At 46.5% G+C, this 18,132-nt stretch overlaps 1 protein-coding gene across 4 annotated transcripts in view; it reads right to left on the reverse strand.

Moving 5' to 3' along the window:
- LOC144610957 (casein kinase I-like) overlaps nt 1–18,132 on the reverse strand; it is a 229,582-nt gene that overhangs the window by 51,974 nt on the left and 159,476 nt on the right. For all 4 annotated transcript variants that reach the window (XM_078429994.1, XM_078429993.1, XM_078429990.1 and 1 more), the window contains exon 7: nt 9,257–9,342. In XM_078429994.1, the coding sequence (XP_078286120.1) occupies nt 9,257–9,342 (86 nt within the window). The remainder of the gene's footprint in view (nt 1–9,256; nt 9,343–18,132) is intronic.

An 18,132-nucleotide genomic window follows, 5' to 3' on the forward strand; every position in this document is an offset into this window, starting at 1 on the left:
GTATACAAGCCTAATTGCTCCAGCCTTTCAACATACGACAGTCCCGCCATTCCGGGAATTAACCTAGTGAACCTACACTGCACGCCCTCAATAGCAAGAATATCCTTCCTCAAATTTGGAGACCAAAACTGCACACAGTACTCCAGGTGCGGTCTCACCAGGGCCCGGTACAACTGTAGAAGGACCTCTTTGCTCCTATACTCAACTCCTCTTGTTATGAAGGCCAACATTCCATATTGTCTATTGTCTATTGTCTATACGTTGTTTGACCCGCGTGGGTTTTCTCCGAGATCTTCGGGTTCCTCACACACTCCAAAGACGTACAGGTTTGTAGATTAATTGGCTTGGTGTAAATGATAAATTGTCACGAGTGCGTGTAGGACCACCGATCGCTGGTCAGTGCGAACTCAGTGGGCCAAAGGGCCTGTTTATATTAATAATAAAAATAAATTTTATTTGTAATGTGTAGGTTGGCACAGGGTCAACGGTACAATTAAATGTATTTGACAAGACAACGGGCCACCTCAGCAGTAATATTCCAAGGATAAATAAGATTTAAAAAATGACATTAGTAAGGTAAAAAGACAATATTAAAAATAGGTAAAAAGACAATATTAAAAATAATCAACATATATGATTTGAAATCCTCAATGTATCTCTAAATTAAACTAACCTAAACTAAGGTAAACTGCAGAATATACATCAGGTAGAGAGAAATTCTGCCCCAATGAACTTTTCAGACTCTTAGCATGCAGAAGTAATTTGGCGGTAGACACAAAATGCTGGAGTAACTCAGCGGGTCAGGCAGCATCTCTGGTGAGGAGGGAATGGGTGACATTTCAGGTCGAGACCCTTCTTTAGCCTGAATTCAAATGTAATTTGGCAATGGATTGTTTGATTAGGGAGCCTTTAGACTTCAGAGATGCAGCATGGAAACAGGCCTTGGGCCCACCGAGTCCAAGGAAGCTGTGTGCTGGGTGCGAACGAGTACAGACAATGAGACTCAACAAGACTACTTTGAAGCGGCACGGTGGCGCAGCGGTAGAGTTGCTGCCTTACAGCGAATGCAGCGCCGGAGACTCAGTTTCGATCCTGACTATGGTATCTAGGTTAATTGACTGGGTAAAATGTAAAAATTGTCCCTAGTGTGTGTAGGATAGTGTTAATGTGCGGGGATCGCTGGGCGGCGCGGACTCGGTGGGCCGAAGGGCCTGTTTCCGTGCTGTATCTCTAAAAAAAAAGGGAGCTGGTTCGACTTGGGTGGGGGAGGGATTGGCAAGTAGTTCCTTTCTGAAGAAGGGTCTCGACCCGAAACGTCACCCATTCCTTCTCTCCAGAGAACCTGCCTGACCCGCTGAGTTACTCCAGCATTTTGTGTCTACGTTCCTTTCTTATTGTTCCTTTTTTATTGCTCCTGCACCCAGGTAGTCCCACGCAACAAAGGTTAGATACCATTCATTTAATGGCTTGTTGGATTTGTTGTTTACTTTCATCGGCTGGTGTTTAAGGATACCCAGGTGCCAATGTTTTATTGTCATATGTCTCGAAACAGAACAATGAAATTCTTACTTGCAGCAGCACAACAGATATGTAAATGTTGTACTGTACTCTGCAAACGCTATAATAAATAGAAGTTCAGCATATGAAAAAACAAATAATAATAGCGCAAAGACTAAAACAATGCCCCCAAGGGGCGGCACGGTGGCGCAGCGGTAGAGTTGCCGCCTTACAGCGAATGCAGCGCCGGAGACTCAGGTTCGATCCTGACTACGGGCGCTGTCTGTACGGAGTTTGTACGTTCTCCCCGTGACCTGCGTGGGTTACAGGTACGTAGGTTAATTGGCTTGGTAAATGTAAAAATTGTCCGTAGTGGGTATAGGATAGTGTTAATGTGCGGAGATCGCTGGGCAGCGCGGACCCGGTGGGCCGAAGGGCCTGTTTCTGCGCTGTATCTCTAAATCTAAATCTAAAAGTCTATGTAGTTTGGAGCTGAGTTGAAGGTTGGAGTGTTTAATAGCCTGATGGTTTTTGGGGAGAAGCTGTTCCTAAAATGTTCATTAATTTTCAGGCTCCTGTACCTTCTTCCCGATGGAGTGAAATGAGAGCGTGGCCATGGTGGTGTGGGTCTCTGATGATGCCGGCTGCCTTTTTCAGGCAGTGAAACCTGTAAAACCCCTTCGATAGTGGGGAGTTCAATAGCCATGATGGACAGGGCAGTGTTCACCACTTTTTGCAATCTTCTTCGTTCCCGGGTGTTCAAGTTGCTGAGCCAGGCCGTGATGCAATGCCAATATGACAAACTGAATCTCCTCCATCTTCTAAGGAGGTAGAGGCACTGACGGGCTTTCTTTACGATTGCGTCAATGTGCCGGGTCCAGGACTGATCTTCAGAGATAGGCACGCTCAAGAACTTGAAGATCTTGACTCTCTCCACCACCATCCTGTTGACGAAGACATGTTTGTGGATCCTTGTCCTTCCTCATCTAACGGTTAATGTGGATAAATGTGAGGTTATCCACTTTGGTGGCAAGAACAGGAAGGCAGACTATTATCTGAATGGTGGCCGATTAGGAAAAGGGGAGATGCACCGAGACCTGGGTGTCGTGGTACACCAGTCATTGAAAGTAGGCATGCAGGTGCAGCAGGCAGTGAAGAAAGCGAATGGTATGTTGGCATTCATAGCGAGGGGATTTGAGTATAGGAGCAGGGAGGTTCTGCTGCAGTTGTACAGGGCCTTGGTGAGACCACACCGGGAGTATTGCGTACAGTTTTGGTCTCCTAATCTGAGGAAAGACATTCTTGCCATGGAGGGAGTACAGAGAAGGTTCACCAGATTGATTCCTGGGATGGCAGGACTTTCATATGAAGAAAGACTGGATAGACGGCTTTTACTCGCTGGAATTTAGAAGATTGAGAGGGGATCTTATAGAAACTTACAAAATTCTTAAGGGGTTGGACAGGCTAGATGCAGGAAGATTGTTCCCCATGATGGGGAAGTCCAGAACAAGGGATCACAGTTTAAGGATAAGGGGGAAGTCTTTTAGGACCGAGATGAGAAAGTTTTTTTTTACACAGAGAGTGGTGAATCTGTGGAATTCTCTGCCACAGAAGGTAGTTGAGGCCAGTTCATTGGCTATATTTAAGAGGGAGTTAGATGTGGCCCTTGTGGCTAAAGGGATCAGGGGGTATGGAGAGAAGGCAGGTACGGGATACTGAGTTGGATGATCAGCCATGATCATATTGAATGGCGGTGCTGGCTCGAAGGGCCGAATGGCCTACTCCTGCACCAATTTTCTATGTTTCTAAAGTCAACAATCAGTTTCTTGGTTTTACTGATGTTGAGAGCAAGGTTGTTATTCTGGCACTAGTCGGTCAGTTGATCGATCTGCCCCGAATGCTGTAACTCATCATCATCCATAATTCATGCAACACCGTTTAAATAATAATCTGCTTTTGCTTTTCCTACCAAAGTGGATACCTTTTGCATTTATTCACATTATGTTACATCTGCGACATATTTGCACAGACCTCCCTTTGCCTTAATTGCCTTGGGAATCTCTCTGTGTCCTCACAACTCATTCCACATCCTTAGCTAGGGTATTCAAACAGCAGCTCCCACCGAGGGACATGTCCTCCACTACCAAGGAGAAAAACAGTAGGCACAGGGGAATACCATTAACGGCACAGTGGCACAGCTGGTAGAGCTGTTGCCTCACAGCGTCAGAGACTCGGGTCCAGTTCTGACCTCTGGAGCTGTCTGCGTGGAGTTTGCACGTTCTCCCTGACCATGGTGGTCCCACATCCAGAAAACCTGCAGGGTTGTGGGTTGAGCGGCCTCTGTAAATTATCCCTGGTGTGTAGGGAGTGGACGCGAAGGTGGGATAACAGAGTACCAGTGTGAACAGATGGGCGGCATGGGCTCGGTGGGTCGAAGGGCCTGTTTCCATGCAATATGTCTAAACTAAACTAAAACTGATTGCTGTACCCCTTCCCAGCTGGGAAGTATATTGCTCAGTCCAAACTGTAGAACACCTGACTCAACAGCTCCATCGAAGTGCATTCACCAGGACAGCAACAAGCCAACTGTTCACCATAACCTTCTCAAGAAGAGTAAGGGACCGAGGTGGAAGAAATGTTTATGTATGGGCAATATATTCTGACTTTGCCATCATCTCCAAAGTGAAGTAAAATAAAACCCATGACTTTTAAATGTCATTTTTCACGTTGGAAGTAATAAAATCTACACCAATGGAGGTTTACTGTATATATCTATATATCTTGTATGTATGTTGTTCCCAAAATATAGCCAAAACTGTACACGATAGCGCAACAATTTTAGGCCCACCTTACTCACCATTCGCCTGCAGTGTGCATTGATCAAGTTTCGTTACATTTTAAAAGTAATTAACTTAATAAACTTTAATAAATGCGCTCCCCTCCCCCCTCTCGCCCAGCAGTGCCAGGAGGACCGCTGCCCGTCCCGGCGTGCCCCACACCTGACCTTCCTCCCATGGTGCAGCGCGGTGGCAAAGAAGATGGCCGCCGGCAGGACAAACATGCGGCAGCGCCTTGCGGCCGCTCTCCTGCTGCTGTCCGCCGCGGGGCCGGGGTGAGTGGCTCCCTCTCCCCTAACCTCTCCCCCCTCGTCCGCCTCAGGCCCCTGGGCAGACTCCCCAGCCAGCAACAGGTTCAGGGGTCGTCAGTTGGGAGAGGGTTGCCGGGCCAGCAGGAGAGGTTTGGGCCCAACCGGTCCACGGCTCGTCTAGTTTCCTATAAAATTTACAGAACCTTCTTTTCCTTGATTTTAAGCCAGAAACACTAATAGCAGTAATGCTGAAACTAGCTCAATTGCTTTAATTGATCTCCCATGGTGTTGAACATAGGGAGTTAAGTCATAGACAAGTCTACAGATGATAGCCTCAGATGGCAGCGATTAACTGAACCAGATGCAGGGGAAATCAGGCAATCACGATACAAAAGATACACAAAGTGCTGCAGCAACTCAGCAGGTCAGGCAGCATATGTGGTGATAAAGGGTGGGTGAGTGATGTTTCGGGTCAGGACCCTTCTTCAATATACAAATACTGGCTTTAGACTTGTAACTTATCAGTGAAAGCTGGTTAAATGGCACAACATCACGACCGGTTATGAGGTAAAATGTGACATTTGTGTAGGCATTTCCTGTAATAAATGTGGATACATTTGAACTTGAACGGAATAAGTTAATAAAAGCTTGATAAAAAAAGATTACGTTATGTTATGTAGCCAGGAAGCTCATTCAGAGAAGGAAGGTTTATTAGACATATTCTGGGAAACAGAGGAATTGGAAGCAGCCGTGTTGTTTGGCCACAACTTCCTTCCTCTCTTTGATAATAACTAATTCCATCCTAAAAAAACGAGGCACTTCTACCATTGGATTACAACTGCAGCATAGAATGAGACAAATACAATAGCAATGTTCTGAACTAGCTGCCAGCAGCAGGCTGGCACGGTGGCGCAGCGGTAGAGTTGCTGCCTCACAGCGCCAGAGACCCGGGTTCCATCCCGACTACGGGTGCTGTCTGTACGGAGTTTGTACGTTCTCCCTGTGACCTGCGTGGGTCTTCTCCGAGATCTTCGGTTTCCTCCCACACTCCAAAGACGTGCAGGTTTGTAGGTTAATTGGCTTGGTATGAATGTAAATTGTCTCTAGTGCGTGTAGGATAGTGTTAGTGTGCAGGGATCACTGGTCGTCGAGGACTCGGTGGGCCGAAGGCCCTGCTTCAGCACTGTATCTCCAAACTAAAAGCATGCATTTACATCAACGTCATCATCTCACTTGAGATTCAAACTGCTTGGGAACCCCAATGTTTTCATTAACATCGTATATCTCTCATCTCACCAGTCAAACAACTGGTCGGATGAAAACTATTTAAATTATGCTTAAAATATGCATTTATAACATCTACTTTTCCAAACAGATATTCTTTTTCTCTAATTATCAAACTGAGGGTACAAACTCCACTGGAATTGAGTGAGGATGCCAACTTCTCAAAGAAGTAAGACCGTAAGACATAATTAGATAATTCAGCCCATCGAGTCTGCTCCACCATTCGATCATGGCTGATCTATTTTTCCCCCTCAACCCCATTCTCCTGCCTTCACCGCGTAGCCTTCGACACCCATACTAATCAAGAACCTATCAATATCCGCCATTAAATTGGCCTCCACCATCGTCTGTGGCAATGAATTCCACAGATTCACCACCCTCTGACTAAAGAAATTCCTCCTCATCTCCATTCTAAAGGCGCGCCATTTTATTCTGACGCCTACGCCCTCTGGTCCTAGACTCTCCCACTACTGAAAGCATCTTCTCCACATCTACTCCATCTAGGCCTTTCGTTATTTAGTAGGTTTCAATGAGAACCCCCCCCTTTATCCTTCTAAACTCCAGCGAGTACAGGCCTAGAGCAGTCAAACACTGCTGATAAGATCCTGGGGATCATTCTCGGAAGCCTCCTCTGCTCCCTCTCCAACACCAGCACATCCGTCCTCAGATATTTGTACATAAACACATGGAGATTACCGAGTTTCACAATTGCCAGTGAGGTTTAACACAAGTGCAGCATATGTTCGGAAACACTGAGAAGCGGGGGACTGCTAATAAGCCTGAACACAGGTGCTTAAACATATGGACAGACACCCTAGCAAGTTCTATTATTACTAAAATACCAGAGCACTGTTGAATTAATATCGGGGGGAACATGCACAATACATCGGCAATAATTTAGACCGTGTAATGCAATTGACAATCTGTACAAGCTCACTTTAATAATGTGAAAAAATATAACAAGATTGTTCTATCTCCAGGACTCAATGGTTTTCATGTCACACTGGCAAAAGAAACAAGGGAGGAAATTCAGACACATCAAGTCTGAAGCATTAGAAGGAAAATCAACACAGTGCTGGCATAACTCTTGGTCTGACAGCATCTCGAGAGACCATGGATAGGTGATGTTTCGGGTCAGGACTGATAGTATTGTAGATTATTCAGACTGAGAGACCATGGATAGGTGATGTTTTGGGTCAGGACTGATCGTATTGTAGATTATTCAGACTGATAGTATTGTAGATTCTGGAATTCTGCTTATTGATTTGAAAATTGCAAGTGTGTTTCTCTGGTGATACTCTGCTTGCTTATCAATCATGTGCAAAACATCTACTTTTCTGAACAGGTATTTCTTTTTAATTATCGAGGGAACTGAGGTTACACGTTCTGCTGGAATTAACAGGTGAGAATACCAGTTTCCAGATAGAAATAAACGGAGATTTACTGGCAGCTTATGTAAAGGACAGCGACAGCTCTCTGGTGAAAGAGGCTGCATTTATTATGGAGGTTAGATCATATCTGACTGATCAGGTAGAATTTTTAAGATGTGTGATAAATAAGAATGAACATGCAAATGCTGTTCAAATAAACTACCAGGATACAGCACATGGCAGTTCACCTGTTCTAGGAGCAGAATTAGGCCATTCGGCCCATCAAGCCTACTCTGCCATTCCATCATGGCTGATCTATCTTTCCTCTCAACCACATTCTCCTGCCTTCTCCCTATAACCCCTGAAACCCTTACTAATCAAGAAATTGTCAATCCACGCCTTAAAGAAATTCCACCTCATCTCTTTTCTAAAGGTACGTTCTTTTATTCTGAGGCTATGGTCTGAGGTCCTAAGATCTCTGGAGAGAAGGAATGGGTAATATTTCGGGTCGAGACTCTTCTCCAGACTAATTAGGGAAAGAGGAAACGAGAGATATAGACGATGATGTAGAAAGATAAAAAACAACGAATAAAAGATATGCGTTCCACAGATTCACCATCCTCTAACTAAAGAAATTCCACCTCATCTCTTTTCTAAAGGTACGTTCTTTTATTCTGAGGCTATGGTCTCAGGTCCTAAGATCTCTGGAGAGAAGGAATGAGTAACGTTTCGGGTCGGAAGAAGGGTCTCGACCCAAAACGTCACCCATTCCTTCTCTCCAGAGATGCTGCCTGTCCCGCTGAGTGACTCCAGCATTTTGTGTCCACCGTCGTTGAACTTGTATTTGCTGGGTTAGAATACAGTTTAAGTGCATTATCAATGTTTATTCCTGGATTCCAGAGTTTAGTTTAGAGATGCAGCATGGGAAAAAAGGCCCTTCAGTTTACTGAGAGCACAACCATCATAGATTATTAAAAAGATTTAGAGATACAGCGCAGAAACAGGCCCTTCGGCCCACCGGGTCCGCGCCGCCCAGCGATCCCCGCACATTAACACTATCCTACACCCACTAGGGACAATTTTTACATTTTACCCAGCCAATTAACCTACATACCTGTACGTCTTTGGAGTGTGGGAGGAAACCGAAGATCTCGGAGAAAACCCACGCAGGTCACGGGGAGAACGTACAAACTCCGTACAGACGGCGCCCGTAGTCAGGATCGAACCGGAGTCTCCGGCGCTGCATTCGCCGTAAGGCAGCAACTCTACCGCTGCGCCACCGTGCCGCCACACTAGTTCTGTGTTGTCCCACTCCCGAAACGTCAGGGGACATTTACAGAGGCAATTTAATTTACAAACCCTCGCGTCTTTGAGATTTGCGGGGCTACTCGGAGCAAACCCACACTGTCACAGGGAGAACTTGCAAGCTCCACACGCTGACCCCCGAGGTCAGGATTGAACCCGGGTCTCTGGCGCTGTGAGGCAGCGGCTCTACCAGTTGTGCCACTGAATTATGGGTTGCCCGAGGGCGATTCAAACCTGACCCATTTTGTTAAAAGGAAATTTACATTCATAGGGCGGCACGGTGGCGCAGCAGTAGAGTTGCTGCCTTACAGCGAATGCAGCGCCGGAGACTCAGGTTCCATCCTGACTACGGGTGCTGTACTGTATGGAGTTTGTACGTTCTCCCCGTGACCTGCGTGGGTTTTCTCCGAGATCTTCGGTTTCCTCCCACACTCCAAAGACGTACAGGTATGTAGGTTAATTGACTGGGTAAATGTAAAAAATTGTCCTTAGTGTGTGTAGGATAGTGTTAATGTGCGGGGATCGCTGGGTGGTGCGGACTTGGTGGGCCGAAAAGGCCTGTTTCCGCGCTGTATCTGAAATATGAAAAATAATAAATAAAAATCTCCTTAAAATAACATATTTTGATCAGTGAATGCAAGTCACTATTACTGACTGCGAGTGTTCAAGATTAGTACAATTCTTAAATCAGTACGATGCACATTACTCTCACCTTTAGTCCCTGCCAAGGGAGGCTTCCCCGTAGAAAATACATAAACATGTGTCCTAAAGCCTCCAAGTCATCCCTGCGACTTTGTTCTAGGATAAAACAAGAACAAATCTTACTGTTGATCGAACATGTTGCCGACGGAGAAGTACAGTTAAAATGTGCATTACGTGACACACATCACAAAACATTTAACAGTGCCTGGTAAATTCTAATACATGGCTAGAATTGAGATCATCTTCAGCATGAGTAAATAAAGCTCCAGAAATCTTAACATAACAGCGCGTACCTGAATGTACGTTAATAAAATGCAGGTCACATTCACGGCAATGTTTTTCTGGACAAGTTATTAATTAACAAAATAAAGCAGACATCTTTACAAGTGGGAGTATTTAAAAAATCTCATTCAATTGATCTCAGGGTGGATCCGTAATTGCATGTGGTCACCCTCTAACCACCCTCCCACCCCCCCACTCGGCCCCTCTCTCTCCATTACAATGCTGTAGTCATCTCCTAAAAGACAACTGTATAGTTTTGCATTCCACACGCTTCCTATCCAATGCCCCCAGACAGATGATTGACCACTATTCCCGCTCAACGTGGATAATCGTGGGGGATAGAACATTGGTTGGCAGACAGGAAACAAAGAGTAGGAATTAATGGGTCCCTTTCAGAATGGCAGGCAGTGACTAGTGGGGTACCGCTAGGCTCGGTGCTGGGACCGCAGCTATTTACAATATACATTAATAATTTTGATGAAGGAATTAAAAGTAACATTAGCAAATTTGCAGATGACACAAAGCTGGGTGGCAGTGTGAATTGTGAGGAAGATGCTATGAGGTTGCAGGGTGACTTGGACAGGTTGTGTGAGTGGGCGGATGCATGGCAGATGCAGTTTAATGTGGATAAATGTGAGGTTATCCACTTTGGTGGTAAGAATAGGAAGGCAGAGTATTATCTGAATGGTGTCAGGTTAGGAAAAGGGGACGTACAAGGTGGTGACCTGGGTGTCCTTGTACATCAGTCATTGAAAGTAAGCATGCAGGTACAGCAGGCAGTGAAGAAAGCTAATGGCATGTTGGCCTTCATAACGAGAGGAATTGAGTATAGGAGAAAAGAGGTCCTTCTGCAGTTGTACAGGGCCCTAGTGAGGCCGCACCTGGAGTACTGTGGGCAGTTTTGGTCTCCTAATTTGAGGAAGGACATTCTTACTATTGAGCGAGTCCAGCGTAGGTTCACCAGGTTAATTCCCGGGATGGCGGGACAGTCATCTGAAGAAAGAATGGAGCGACTGGGGTTATATTCACTGGAATCTAGAAGGATGAGAGGGGATCTTATAGAAACACATAAAATTATTAAGGGATTGGAAACACTAGATGCTGGAAACATGTTCCCGATGTTGGGGAAGTCCAGAACCGGGGCCACAGTTTACGAATAAGGGGTAGGCCATTTAGAACTGAGATGAAGAAAAACGTTTTCACTCCGAGAGTTGCGGAAGTCTCTGCCACAGAAGGCAGTGGAGGCTGATTCACTGGATGCATTTAAAAGAGAGTTAAATAGTGCTCAGGGCTAGCAGAATCAAGGGATATGGGGAGAAGGCAGGAACGGGGTACTGATTGCGGAAGGTCAGCCATGATCACATTGAATGGCGGTGTTGGCTCGAAGGGCTGAATGGCCTCCTCCTGCACCTATTGTCTATGTATCTTCATCCCATGATCTCCCCACCCTACCACACAAACCATGTATCAGTAACTGCAGAACATTAACAGATTGCTGGGTGATACCCAGCGCAGAAAAGTCTTAAAGCAGTAAATGACAGCAGTAAATTGATCAGAATCAGTCTGAAGAAAAGTCTTGACCCGAAACATCATCAGTCTGAAGAAGAGCCTCGACCCGAAACGTCACCCATTCCTTCTCTCCAGAGATGCTGCCTGTCCCGCTGAGTTACTCCAGCATTTTGTGTCTATCTTCGATTTAAACCAGCGTCTGTTCTTTCCTAAACACCAATGACAATAGGGTCTCGACCCGAAATGTCACCCATTCCTTCTCTCCTGAGATGCTGCCTGACCTGCTGAGTTACTCCAGCATTTTGTGAATAAATACCTTCGATTTGTACCAGCATCTGCAGTTATTTTCTTATATAGCTCTGTGAGTTGGTCACTTAGAACAGGGCTGTTCAAGAAGCTCTCTCACTGTCTGGATACTAGAATATTAACCGGAACACCAAAGGGACCAGTGAAAATCAAGGTCTATTTTAAAGACATGGAACTCCAGGGTGATGATCAGTGTTGCAGTGGTTTGCATTCTGCAAGTTTATATTTAGGCTCACTAGTTTCTAATGTCAGATGGTGTACCTTAAAATACCCCAGCGTTTCCACAACTTGTTTCCTCAGAGGTTTTTTTCCATTGAAAGGAATATTTAGATTTCTGGGCTGTTCCCAACTTTTAGAGAACAGTCGTATTCTCTAGAAATCCAGGAAAGGTTTCTTGAGGCTGCGGAACGGGGAACCCGCTAGAGGAGCTGAAGGCACGAGGGGCCACGGTACGGGGAGGGTGCCCCTGGAGACGACGGGTGCGAGGAGCAAGGGGCCGGTCGGAGGGTGAACCGCGGTAATGCCTCCCGCACCTTAAAGGATGGGCTAGGTTCACGGGCCCTCCCCTTTCTGCGTTCCGCAGAGACCGTTCCCTCCGTAACTCCCTGGTCCACTCGTCCCTTCCTACCCAAACCACCCCACCCCCGGGCACTTTCCCCTGCAACCGCACGAGATGCAACACCTGTCCCTTTACCTCCCCCCTCAACTCCATCCAAGGACCCAAACAGTCGTTCCAGGTGAGACAGAGGTTCACCTGCACCTCCTCCAACCTCATCTATTGCATCCGCTGCTCCAGGTGTCAACTTCTTTGCATCGGCGAAACCAAGTGCAGGCATGGCGATCGCTTCGCTCAACACCTGCGCTCGATCCGCGTTAGCCAATCTGATCTCCCGGTGGCTGAGCACTTCAACTCCCCCTCCCATTCCCAGTCTGACCTTTCTGTCATGGCTCCTCCTCCAGTGCCATAGTGAGGCCCACCAGAAATTGGAGGAACAGCACCTCATATTTCGCCTGGGCAGCTTGCAGCCCAGCGGTATGAACATTGACTTCTCCAACTTTAGATAGTTCCTCTGTCCCTCTCTTCCCCTCCTCCTTCCCAGATCTCCCTCTATCTTCCTGTCTCCACCTATATCCTTCCTTTGTCCCGCCCTCCTGACATCAGTCTGAAGAAGGGTCTCGACCCGAAACGTCGCCCATTCCTTCTCTCCTGAGATGCTGCCTGACCCGCTGAGTTACTCCAGCATTTTGTGAATAAATCCAGTCGAAGGAGTTCGGCCTGCAGGAGCCCGAGGCTTACCAGGACCGGGAACTGCTCCGGTCGACCAAGTGCGTGGGCGGAACGGACTTTGGAAATGGCCCCAAAACATGGAGGCGCCGCCAGGTGTAAGTGTGCAAACAGAACTTCACAGTGCAGCTGCACATGTGACAAATTTAAAAAAACATTGACCACTGAGAATGCAAGGAGTTCCACTTTTGAACTACATGTGTACGATTTTGTGGATAGACACAAAAAGCTGGAGCAACACAGGCAGCATCTCTGGAGAGAAGGAATGGGTGACTTTTCGGGTCGAGACCCTTCTCCAGACTAATTAGGGAAAGAGGAAACGAGAGATATAGACGATGATGTAGAGAGATAAAGAACAACGAATAAAAGACAGGCAAAGATTTTGTGGATGTTGCCTTTAGATCCAAGAGAGCAAGGCAAAAAAAGTCTCCAGAGATTTGGGTCAGCCCTGCCTTAGTTGAGAAGATTGTGGATTCAGCTCTCACTCTAAAGAGGATAATGTTCCATTGCATTGCTCAGCGATGGCTGGAATATGAAGTCCCATCTTCCACACAACACTTTAAATCAAGATGACCATTGAAGGTGCCATCTACCTGGTTTTCCAACCAACATTTCCATTTACCAGGACCGGTAAAATAAGCAATCTGGTCACAGGCTGTTTCTGGGAATTGCGTGTTCAAGCCGGCCGTCCGAATGACAGAAGTAACCGCACTGTAAAGAGAGCTTCCTCTCTGTAATTATGGCATAGCCCAAGGCCGTGAAAGTTCCTTCTTTGCTCATTGATCAAACAAGACTTAAACTCCAGTGAAACAAACTGGGCCAAGAATGAAATGTTAAGACGGCCAGTTGCAAAGACAGGAGGTTCGATCAGCATGGACTGTTTCAAAACAGTCTCCCACTCATCCAAACTCTCCTGGACCAGCCACATAAATACTGTATGAAGAAGGGTCTCGAGCCGAAACGTCACCCATTCCTTCTCTCCAGAGGTGCTGCCTGCCCCGCTGAATGACTCCAGCTTTTTGTGTCTATCTTCGGTTTGAACCAGCATCTGCAGTTCCTTCCCTGTACATAAATACTGTAGCCACGAGAGCAGGAAGAGGTGGTGAGACATTGAACACTTGACATCCCAAGACTTCGGAGTAGACTGATGGGCCGAATGGCCTAATTCTGTACCTAGAACGTATGAGCTCCACCATTTACAAGCCACGCATCGGGAGTGGAATAGACAATAGACAATAGACAATAGGTGCAGGAGTAGGCCATTCGGCCCTTCGAGCCAGCTCCGCCATTCAATGTGATCATGGCTGATCATTCTCAATCAGTACCCCATTCCTGCCCTCTCCCCGTACCCCCTGACTCCGCTATCCTTAAGAGCTCTATCTAGCTCTCTCTTGAATGTATTCAGAGAATTGGCCTCCACTGCCTTCTGAGGCAGAGAATTCCACAGATTCACAACTCTCTGACTGAAAAAGTTTTTCCTCATCTCTGTTCTAAATGGCCTACCCCTTATTCTTAAACTGTGGCCCCTGGTTCTGGACTCCCCCAACATTGGGAACATGTTTCCTGCCTCTAATGTGTCCAACCCCTTAATAATGTTATACGTTTCGATAAGGAATGCCATCCACCTGCCTGAATCAACCACCTTAAATATTTATTCCATCCATCTTCAGGGCTGCAGTCAGTGGTACCTCTCAAACCCATCTCTTCCAGCATAAAGGAAGAAAAGGGTAGCAGTTGTGTAGAAAGATTAACACTTTTAGATTCCTTCAGCGTCAACAATTATAAATCCCAGAACGCCCTTTCCAATAGCAAGTGAAAGTACTTTATCACAAGGGCTGCAATTCAAGCAGGTACCACGATCTTCTCCACCATAATTTTAGATGAAAATCACCAAGCAAAGGAAAAACACTCCAGTGTTTACAACCATTCTTCAAAGGGTCCCGACCCAAAACGTCAGATATCCACGTTCTCCAGAAATGCTCCCGTTCTCCAGAAAGTAAGCATGCAGGTACAGCAGGCAGTGAAGAAAGCTAATGGCACATTGGCCTTCATAGCAAGAGCATTTGAGTAAAAGAGCAAGGAGGTCCTACTGCAGTTGTACAGGGCCCTGGCGAGACCGCACCTGGAGTATTGTGTGCAGATTTGGTCTCCTAGTTTGAGGAAGGACATTCTTGCTATTGAGGGAGTGCAGTGTAGGTTCACCAGGTTAATTCCTGGGATGGCGGGACTGACATATGATGAAAGAATGGATCGACTGGGCTTACATTCACTAGAATTTAGAAGGGTCAAAGGGGCTCTTACAGAAACGTCTAAAATTCTTAAGGGATTGGACAGGCTGGATGCAGGAAAAATGTTCCCGATGTTGGGGGAGTCCAGAACCAGGGGTCACAGTTTAAGAATAAGGGGTCGGCCAGTTAGGACTGAGATGAGGAAAAAGCTTTTCACCCAGAGAGTTGTGAATCTGTGGAATTCTCTGCCACAGAAGGCAGTGGAGGCCGATTCACTGGACGTATTCAAGAGAGAGTTGGATAAAGGTCTTAGGGCTAACGGAATCAAGGGATATGGGGAGAAAAAAGGAACGGGGTACTGATTCTGGATGATCAGCCATGTGTATTAACCAGCATCGGCAGTTTTTTGATAGAATGAAGAAGGGTCCAAAGCCAAAATGTCACCTATCCACGTTCTCCAGAGCTGCTGCCTAACACGCTGATTTACTCCAGCATTCTGTGTCCTTTTTTGTAAACCAGCATCTGCAGTTCCTTGTTAGTACATGAAAGATGTGGTTGTTGGCGGTCAATCAGATTTGGTCTCCTAGTTTGAGGAAGGACATTAAATTGTACCTCGTGTGTAGGATAGTAGCAGTGAATGGGGAGTGGCCGGTGGTGACTCGATGGGCCGAAGGGCCTGTTTCCACTCTGTACCTCTAATGTCTAAAGACTCGCCTCTTGACAGAGCTAGGTATTTCCACCATGATAGCGCTAAGTCAGGAGCATGATGGGATATCCTCTTTCCTCACCAGAACACGTGCAGCTCCAACTGCTATCAAGATGTTCGGTGCTCTTCTGGATTAAGCAGCTCACTTGAGACGCACGCTAACACCGTAAACATTAATTCTCCCTACTATGGTTATGGTGCAGCCGCTTTACAGCGCTAAAGACCCAGGTTCGATCCTGGCCACGGGTGCTTGTCTGTACGGAGTTTGTATGGTCACACTGCGATCGCGTGGGTTTTCTCCAAGATCTTCGGTTTCCTCCCACACTCCAAAGACGTACAGACTGGTAGCTTAATTGGCTTGGTATAGGTGTAAATTGTCCCTAGTATGTGTGGGCCAACATTCATCTGCAGGGATCACTGGTCGGTGCGGACTCGGTGGGCCGAAGGACCCGTTTCCACGCCGCATCTCCAAACTAAACTAAAATACAGTGGCTGCAGTGGGCACCATCGGCAAAATGTACTTCAGTTACTTTGCAGGGCTACTCCAACAGTACCTTCCAAGCACTCAACCTCTTCTGCAAAGGACAAGGGCAGCTGGCACTCCAGAAAGCCAGGACCCTCCCTGCAACACACCATCCTGCATTGCAAGGATATCACTGGGTCTAAATCCTGGGACTTCCTACACCCACCAACACCATGGGAGCATCTTCACCAGAAAGACTGTAGCACATCAAGCCTCATCACCCTCATCAAGGTCAACTCAGGACATGCGATAAATACTGACATAGAAACGGGCAGTGCTGGAAACACACAGCCACTCAGCGTCTGTCCAGAGGGACAGGGTTAACTAAAGGTCAGATTGAAAACTTCCGACCTGAACGCTAAATCTAGGCTTGTATACCCTGGAGTTTAGAAGGATGTGAGGGGATCTTATCGAAACATATAAGATTATTAAGGGGTTGGTCACGTTAGAGGCAGGAAGCATGGTCCCAATGTTGGGGGAGTCCAGAACCAGGGGCCACAGTTTAAGAATAAGGGGTAGGCCATTTAGAACGGAGATGAGGAAAAGCTTTTTCAGTCAGAGAGTTGTAAATCTGTGGAATTCTCTGCCTCAGAAGGCAGTGGAGGCCAATTCTCTGAATGCATTCGAGAGAGAGCTGGATAGAGCTCTTAAGGATAGCGGAGTCAGGGGGTATGGGAAGAAGGCAGGAACGGGGTACTGATTGAGAATGATCAGCCATGATCACATTGAATGGTGGTGCTGGCTCGAAGGACCGAATGGCCTCCTCCTGCACCTATTGTCTATTGTCTAACACTATTTTGCTTTCCACAAAGGCTGTTCGGTACTTTCAGCATTTTCTGTTCTTGTTTTGGGTAGCCAGCATCTACACTTTGATTACCCTTTGCAGCAATCGTTGCTAACCTTGTCAGCCATGGCTAGCTTCCAAAAGGTAATAAATAGGAAAAATTAAATCAAGGCAAATCATTTCATGAAACAAGGTTTCATCAACTAGCGTCAATGCAAGGGATTTATTCACAAAATGCTGGAGTAACTCAGCAGGTCAGGCAGCATCTCAGGAGAGAAGGAATGGGCGACGTTTCGGGTCGAGACCCTTCTGTTACACTGGAGAGGTTACTCCAGTCAGAATAGCATCTTGCTCAGGCACTCCACAGTAATAGTTTTTACACCAATTCTGGGACTACCTTGCTTGTAGTCTGATTATATTTAGTTTATTTAGTTAAGAGATACAGCACGGAAACAGGCCCCTCGGCCCACCGACTCCGGGCCTACCAATAATCCACGCACATTAACACTATCCTCAAGTCTGAAGAAGGGTGTCGACCCGAAACGTCACCCATTCCCTTTCTCTCCTGAGATGCTGCCTGACCTGCTGAGTTACTCCAGCATTTTGTGAAATAAAAACACTATCCTACACGCACACTACGGACAATTTACATTTATACCAAGCCAATTAACGTACAAACCTGCACGTCTTTAGAGTGTGGGAGGAAACCGAAGATCTCGGAGAAAATCCATGCAGGTCACGGGGAGAACGTACAAACTTCGTACTAGGCAGCACCCGTAGTTGGGATCGAACCCGGGTCTCCGGCGCTGTAAGGCAGCAACTCTACTGTGCGGAGACCTTAAATGTTCGCTGAACTTCCATCAGTTGGGGCTGCCACAGCCAGGAGTGATGTCAATCTGAATTGCAAACACTCAAACAGTGGCCATGCGGAGAACGTTTTTCACCATGCAGTGCTATGTCCACGTGGTAGAAATGAGAAGAGAGTCTACAGTAATGGGGCACCCCTTCTATCGGCTAAATTACAGAGCCTGCAGCAACTAGCGCTGTTGAAAAGGATCTATCGTAAGAAACGAGTACAGGTCTGTATAGAAACATAGAAAGTAGGTGCAGGAGGCCATTCGGCCCTTCGAGCCAGCACCGTCATTCAATATGATCATGGCTGATCGTCCAGAATCAGTACCCTGTTCCTGCTTTTTTCCCCATATCCCTTGATTATGTTAGCCCTAAGTGCTATATCTAACTCTCTCTTGAAAACATGGCAGA

Source organism: Rhinoraja longicauda, chromosome 38 (genome assembly GCF_053455715.1).
Source record: "Rhinoraja longicauda isolate Sanriku21f chromosome 38, sRhiLon1.1, whole genome shotgun sequence".
NCBI classification, from domain to species: domain Eukaryota; kingdom Metazoa; phylum Chordata; class Chondrichthyes; order Rajiformes; family Arhynchobatidae; genus Rhinoraja; species Rhinoraja longicauda.